The sequence below is a fragment of the Eurypyga helias genome, unplaced genomic scaffold (assembly GCF_000690775.1).
Source record: "Eurypyga helias isolate BGI_N326 unplaced genomic scaffold, ASM69077v1 scaffold29808, whole genome shotgun sequence".
In the NCBI taxonomy this organism is placed as follows: domain Eukaryota; kingdom Metazoa; phylum Chordata; class Aves; order Eurypygiformes; family Eurypygidae; genus Eurypyga; species Eurypyga helias.
The window spans coordinates 415-6,907 of record NW_010269310.1 but is presented as its reverse complement, the minus strand read 5'-3'; the positions used below and the strand labels follow the sequence as shown (position 1 = coordinate 6,907).

At 60.0% G+C, this 6,493-nt stretch overlaps 1 protein-coding gene across 1 annotated transcript in view; it reads left to right on the top strand.

Moving 5' to 3' along the window:
• The first annotated feature begins 564 nt into the window (after window positions 1–564).
• SLC27A4 (solute carrier family 27 (fatty acid transporter), member 4) overlaps window positions 565–6,493 on the top strand; it is a 6,022-nt gene continuing 93 nt past the window's right edge. Inside the window, exons 1-12 of the mRNA XM_010158068.1 lie at window positions 565–725; window positions 1,376–1,770; window positions 2,453–2,611; window positions 2,962–3,031; window positions 3,123–3,219; window positions 3,832–3,942; window positions 4,355–4,564; window positions 4,816–4,942; window positions 5,114–5,251; window positions 5,414–5,578; window positions 6,037–6,183; window positions 6,417–6,493. The exon at window positions 6,417–6,493 is cut by the window's right edge and continues 93 nt beyond it. Of these exons, the coding sequence (XP_010156370.1) occupies window positions 565–725; window positions 1,376–1,770; window positions 2,453–2,611; window positions 2,962–3,031; window positions 3,123–3,219; window positions 3,832–3,942; window positions 4,355–4,564; window positions 4,816–4,942; window positions 5,114–5,251; window positions 5,414–5,578; window positions 6,037–6,183; window positions 6,417–6,493 (1,857 nt within the window). The remainder of the gene's footprint in view (window positions 726–1,375; window positions 1,771–2,452; window positions 2,612–2,961; window positions 3,032–3,122; window positions 3,220–3,831; window positions 3,943–4,354; window positions 4,565–4,815; window positions 4,943–5,113; window positions 5,252–5,413; window positions 5,579–6,036; window positions 6,184–6,416) is intronic.

Sequence of the window (6,493 nt, the reverse complement as noted above, 5' to 3'; positions counted from 1 at the left end):
GCACTCTCTCACTGGCCGTGCTGTCTGTCCTGGAGCAGGACAGCTGGTGCTGGGGGACAGGGAGAGCTGGCTAATGGGGATAGAGGGATCCTTGAGGTAGGGAGGAATTTGAGCTGGGCTCTGTCAGGCTGGAGGTTTGGGGCTGAGCCAGCCCTGCCTGGCATCGCCTTGGTGCCTGCCAAACATCTGTACAAGGTCTCCTGCCGAGCCTCTGCTCCCACACCCATGAAGTGACATTCCTGCGTCTCCTGCTGCTGGCCGTGCCCCTGGCTGGTGTGCAGGATGTGGCTCCCCAGGTGGGAACGGCCGGGCTCTCAGCCGGCACTAAGCAGTGCCGTGCCAGCGGCTGGCTTAGTTGGCGGTCATCTCTGAGGTCTGGTAAAGTTACGTCTGCGAGAGCTCTGGGCTGCTGGGTTACGTCCTCGCTGCCACAAAGAGCAGTGACTCAGGGACCTCATCCAGGAAACTGGGGGCTGCTAATACAACCCTGCCCGTGGGCTCATTATCGCCGAGTCCAGCGTGCGTGGGTTGATGGCTGTGGTTTCTCTCTCTCTGCAGGCCACGATGCTGCGTCTGGCTGCTTTTGCAGCGCTGCTGCTGTTCTTCAGGGTCAGTCTGGAACTGTCCTGGGCCCAGGCCATCCCCGCTCTCTTCATCTTCTACCTGGGATCCGGTGGATGGGACTTCTTCCTCATATTTATCAAGACAATACGAAGGGATGTCACGTAGGTGTCCTGGCTGGGATGGCCCAGCCATCCGCCCTCCCCTACCCTGATGTGTGTGTGAGCACAGCCCCCAGCTCTTTGCACAACCCCGGGTTTCAGGCACCCAGCCCTGCTGCAGGGAGATCTCCCCGTGCCGCGCCTGGGTGGCTCCAAACTCTCAGGCAGAGTTTTCACAGGAAAGATAAATTTCAGCTGAGCTTGAAGTCTAGTGACTGTCCTTGTACTTCACCCTGTCCCTAAAGCTGCTGGCATAGCACCAAGTACCTGTGCAGGGTCAGTTCTGAGTTGGTACCAGGCTGTGCCAGCTCCTGGCAGGGATCTGTGGGGAGAGAGCAGTGGCACCTCTTGGAGAGCACCTGAGGCTCAAAGATGCCCCTTTGATCAGGAACATCCCTGTCTGCAGCCTTCCAAAACGCGCCTCTTGCTGGTCTCCATCAGTTCCTGGCTAAAGCATATCTGCAGAGGCCCTCTGCCTAAGTCCACATGGCTCAGGGGAGCACCCAGAGCTGCTGCTGACCTAGAGCGGGGCCTGGAGGGTGCTGGGCGATCGCAGTTCCCCGCACGGTCCTGGTGCTGTGCTGGCTTTGCTGGGGGAGGTGGTTTTGACGGGTCACTGAGCCGCTGCCCTCTTGCTCCCCTTCCTTTGGCAGCACCGGGCTGGTCCTGTTGCGGGTGAAGTGGCAGGTGTGGAGGCATGTGAAGGAGAAGAACACGATCGCCAAGATCTTCCAGAAGACCGCGAGCAAGTATCCCGAGAAGACGGCGCTGATCTTCCAAGGCACGGGCGAGAGCTGGACCTTCCGGCAGCTGGATGAGTACTCCAACCAAGTGGCCAATTTTTTCTATGGCCAAGGCTTCCGCTCTGGTGACGCGGTGGCTCTGTTCATGGAGTCCCGCAATCAGTATGTGGGGCTGTGGCTCGGCTTGGCCAAGATCGGGGTGGAGACCGCCCTTGTGAATTCCCACCTGCGCATGGACGCCTTACTGCACTGCATCACCATCTCCAGCTCCAAGGCTGTGGTTTTTGGGGTGGAGATGATGGAAGGTGAGGGGTGGGCAGATGTGTCAGGATGCTCGGACCTTGGGGGGGCTGGGTGTCAGTGAATTTAGTGCTCCTTTCCTGCCCGCCATAGAGCAGGGATTTGGAAGAGAGTGGACAGTTGGAATTGGATCTGGGTTTTATTTGGTGGTGGTCCCTTTGGCCACGGGGCAGGGTCTGGAGCTGGGCAGGATCTGGAGTTCAGCGCTGTCTGTCTCCCAAGCAGGCCAGTGTGGGCATGCCGATCCTTCCTTGTGCCTCTCGGGTCCATCCCCTGCACGGAGCCCTGGGCTGGGCCTGCCCTGCTGTGCAGGATGAGCCTCCCCTTGCTCTCCGTGGCTGGTAGCCACATCCCTGCAGCACCTTGGCTCCAGCTCCTCATGTGCTTCAGCCCACACCCCTGAGGTTGATGCTGTCAACAGACCTCTTGGCACCAAAGAGGTTTTGGCTGGGGAGAGGTGGAAAACAGGATCTTCTAGTCCCTGAAGAGGCCTGGGCTGTGGCCCCAGCACCTGTTAATCATGGGAACGATATCCGCCTGGGGTGGGTTCAGCCTTCTGGGGACTGTGCTGAACGCAGTGAGGGTACTGCTAGCTGGGGCAGTGTCTTCCTGAGATGGGGAGGGCAGGGGGTCTCTGTCCCATAACCACCCTGCGGTCTTCCTCCATCTCCCCTCTTCCTTTCTCAGCAATGCAGGAAGTGCAGCCCTCCCTGGAGAAATCTATCCATCTCTTCTGGTCCGGGGAAGCAAGCCCCGAGTCTGCGCTTCCTGGTACAAAACACCTGGACCCCCTCCTGCAGATGGCCCAGCGGCACCAGCCAGCCCCTCCTGATAAGGGCTTTCTCGGTACGTGGTCAGCTTTAGGGGACCAAACTCCCAGTGATGTTGCTGCGGATCAGCTGGTTACAACACCGGCAAGAACATCCTTAGGATGCTGATGGCAGACATCTGCAGCAGGGCCTGGGGTGTTTGGGATGGTGTCTGAAGCCTGGCCCTGCGTGGAGCAGTATCCAGCAGTGCCATCCGTGTATCCAACATGGATCTGCCCAGGGTGAACCCAGCATGTTCTTGTGCTGTCGCATAAAGTTTTGGCGCAACTGGCAGAAGCCGAGTGTATAAAATTGACTTGTCCCCCTCTCCTGGTTCCACCAGCTCCTAGGTGGGGTCTGTGACCTTGTCTCCTCATTGCTCTCCAGATAAACTCTTCTACATCTACACCTCTGGCACGACGGGGCTGCCCAAGGCCGCCATTGTGGTGAACTGCCGGTAAGGCCGCGGGCCGGGGCTGAGCTCTGCCCTCTCCTAGCGCAGTGCCTCAGCGCTGCTGCTGACGTGCCCCTTCGCCCTCCTGCCCCAGGTACTTCCGCATGTGCAGCTTGGTCTTCTACGGTTTTCGCTTGCGGCCTGATGACGTCATCTACGACTGCCTCCCGCTCTACCACGCTGCAGGTACCGTGTGCCGCGCGGGGCCCTGCGTGCTGGGACCGTCCCGTCCCCTCAGCCGAGCCCGGGGCTGGGGGTTGGCACCGCAGCGGTGTCCATGTGGAAGAGGAGCTGGCTGCTGCTGGCAGTGTCTGACCAAAGCTTTCCTCTTCCCCTGGGAGCGAGCCCGGGGCTGGGGGTTGCCACCGCAGCGGTGTCCATGTGGAAGAGGAGCTGGCTGCTGCTGGCAATGTCTGACCAAAGCTTTCCTCTTCCCCTGGGAGCCGGGAATCGATCTGGCTGACCTTTGGAGCGGGGAGTGTGTGCGTGGGGTGTTATCCCAGCTCCTAGCCTGGCTTGGGAATAACTGCACCTTATCGCTGCTCCCTGCGAAAGCTGAGGGGAAGGGGAAGCGGTGCCTGGCCGGCTGGCCGAGAGTGCTGGGATGTCTGGGTGCGAGGTGCTGCCCCTGATACCAGTGCCACGCGTCTCCTCCCCAGCGCCTGCGGTCTCGGGGGGCTTTGGCCAGGTGGACACCTGTCTGCTGCGAGCCCGGGCATGGCATCCGCCTTGTGCTGCCAGGCCTCTCCGCAGCGGGCTGGGCTGGGGGTGCCTGGGGACTGAGGGTTCGACGGCTGCCGCAGGGAACAATCGTGGGAGTCGGGCAGTGCCTGCTGCAGGGCATGACAATTGTCATCCGCAAGAAGTTCTCGGCGTCGCACTTTTGGGAGGACTGCGTGAAATACAACTGCACGGTGAGGCAAGGGGCTGGGGGGTGGAGCCTGGGGATCTGTGCTGTGCTGGGGGCACCTCAGCTGCTGGAAGAGGGGGAGGCCTGGACCGGTTCTGCCTGTCCATCCCAAACCGCTTTCCGAGGTGGAGGGGCTGTGTTCTTCCCACCTGGGGTGGTAACTCCACGTGTCCAAACCCTTCCCATGCTCTGGCATTAGCCAGGCGGTCTCGGCGAGGTTTCATGGCCTGGAGGAGCAGGTTAACTGGGGAGGGACAGGCACTGGATGAGCTAGAGGTACTCCTGGGTTTTCCTGCAGCCTCTTTTAGGGGACTTTGGGCGTGTTGTACCATTCCTACCTACCCTGAGAAACCCCAGATGCCCCGGGGCCTGGCAGGGGGTGTCCTAGCGTGTCTTTTCCTCTCCTTCCCTCCCAGGTTGTGCAGTACATCGGGGAGATCTGCTTTTTTTCCCCCCCCCAGCCGTACCAGGAGGCGGAGCGGCAGCACCGGGTGCGCGTGGCGGTGGGCAACGGGCTGCGCGCTTCTATCTGGCGGGAGTTCATGGCCCGCTTCGGCATCGCCCAGGTGGCCGAGTTCTACGGGGCCACCGAATGCAACTGCAGCCTGGGAAACTTTGACAACAATGTAAGGCTCCACCACCCTCCCCGTGTCCCAGAGGCTGCCTGCTGGCCTGGGCAGGGTTGGGAACCCAGGCAGGCTGTTTGCTCCTGGTTTCTTGCTCCAGGAGGCTTGGCGTGGGTTGCCATCCGCCCAGAGGGGTTTTCGCTGTTGTTGTGCGGTGCTGGCTCTGCGGTATCCTCGATGTGTGTGGGCAGCAGGCTCAGGGCGGGAGAGATGTCTCTGCTACCCACAGCTCTGAGCTCTCTCTGTCCTAGATTGGGTCATGCGGCTTCAACAGCAGGATCCTGCCAGGTGTGTATCCCATCAGCTTGGTGAAGGTGGATGAAGACACCATGGAGCTGATCCGGGGGCCGGATGGTGTCTGTATCCACTGCAAACCAGGTGAGGACAACAACAGAGATAAGTCTCCCCAGCCCTGTGCGAGTCTTTCCTGATACTTCCAGATAATTTACCTAAATTTGGGTCTCCGCTCAGATAAATCCCACCAACCCCACTGGCCACCCTCATCACGAGGGTTGCTTCCCGCCTTCATCCCTGCTTTTGTCCCTGCAGGGGAGCCGGGGCAGCTGGTAGGCCGCATTGTCAAGAGCAACCCCTTGCAGCACTTTGACGGCTACCTGAATCAGTCGGCCACCAACAAGAAAATCGCCAGGGACGTGTTTACAAAAGGAGACGCTGCCTATCTCACAGGTGAGGCAAGCAGGACCCTTCCGTCCACGGAGAGCAGAGGAGGCTACCTGGGGGGTGTGGAGGCTGTCCCAAGCTAGTAGCACTGCCCTGAGACACTCCAGAGTTGCTCCTAGCCCCTCTGACGCCTTTTCTTTTTTTTGTCTGTTCTTCACTTTCCTGTAGGGGACGTTCTGGTGATGGACAAATATGGCTACATGTACTTCCGGGACCGCACCGGGGACACATTCCGCTGGAAGGGGGAGAACGTCTCCACCACAGAGGTGGAGGGGACGCTGAGCCGCATCCTCAACCTGACGGACGTGGTGGTTTATGGGGTGGAGATCCCAGGTAGCTGAGAGGGAACAGGACAAGCAGGGGAGGCTGGTGGCCTCCAGCACTTGCACAGGAGCATGTTCTGCACGCCCAGACCAATATGTCCTTTTGAAAGAGGCTGGACCAAGGCTCCCTGTGGACAGCTGGGAAGAAGCCACTGGGGATGTGCTTAGCAGGAACCAGGGAGTTCCCTCCCTCTTCAAGCTTTGGTCTGATGCTGGCTGATTTGGAAGGACCCTGCATCCTTTCTGGAGAGGCTGCAAGTGCCTCCTCTGGGAGGAGATGACCGTGACCGCAGGGTGTCGCTGGTAGCCTTAGCCTTAGGCCGGTGACACAGCCAGTGACACAGCTGGACATGCCAGCCCTTTGTTAGGAAGCAGGGCCTATGCCAGAGGCCTTGCTGGTGCAGGCCAGAGGGAGATGATGCTACAGGGTCAGTGTGTCTGACCGCTCTCCCTCTTTTCTGTTCTTAGGGATTGAAGGGAAGGCAGGAATGGCAGCTATTGTTGACGGGGAAAACTCCTGTGACCTAGAAGCCTTTGCCAGCGAGCTGAAAAAGGCCCTGCCGCTGTACGCACGGCCCGTCTTCCTGCGGTTCCTGCACGAAGTCTCCAAGACAAGTGAGTCACGGCGTGCACATCACACTGGGCATGGAGCTGGGGGGGAACCTGGTTATGGAGGCTGATCTGTGGTAGGGTCAGGATGGAGCCCCTCTGCCCCATGGAGCCCCTAGCCAGTCCCTCAGGTGGTTTGGAGGTGGGGGGTGCAGGGTTGGGCCTGGGGCAGCACAGCTGTGGTGAGGATGGGAGTGTGTGCAGCCGGTGACCCCTCATTCCTTCTTTCCCCGCTCCAGGCACTTACAAGTTCCAGAAGATGGAGCTGCGGAAGCAGGGCTTCGACCCCTCACTGGTGAAGGACAGGTTGTATTTC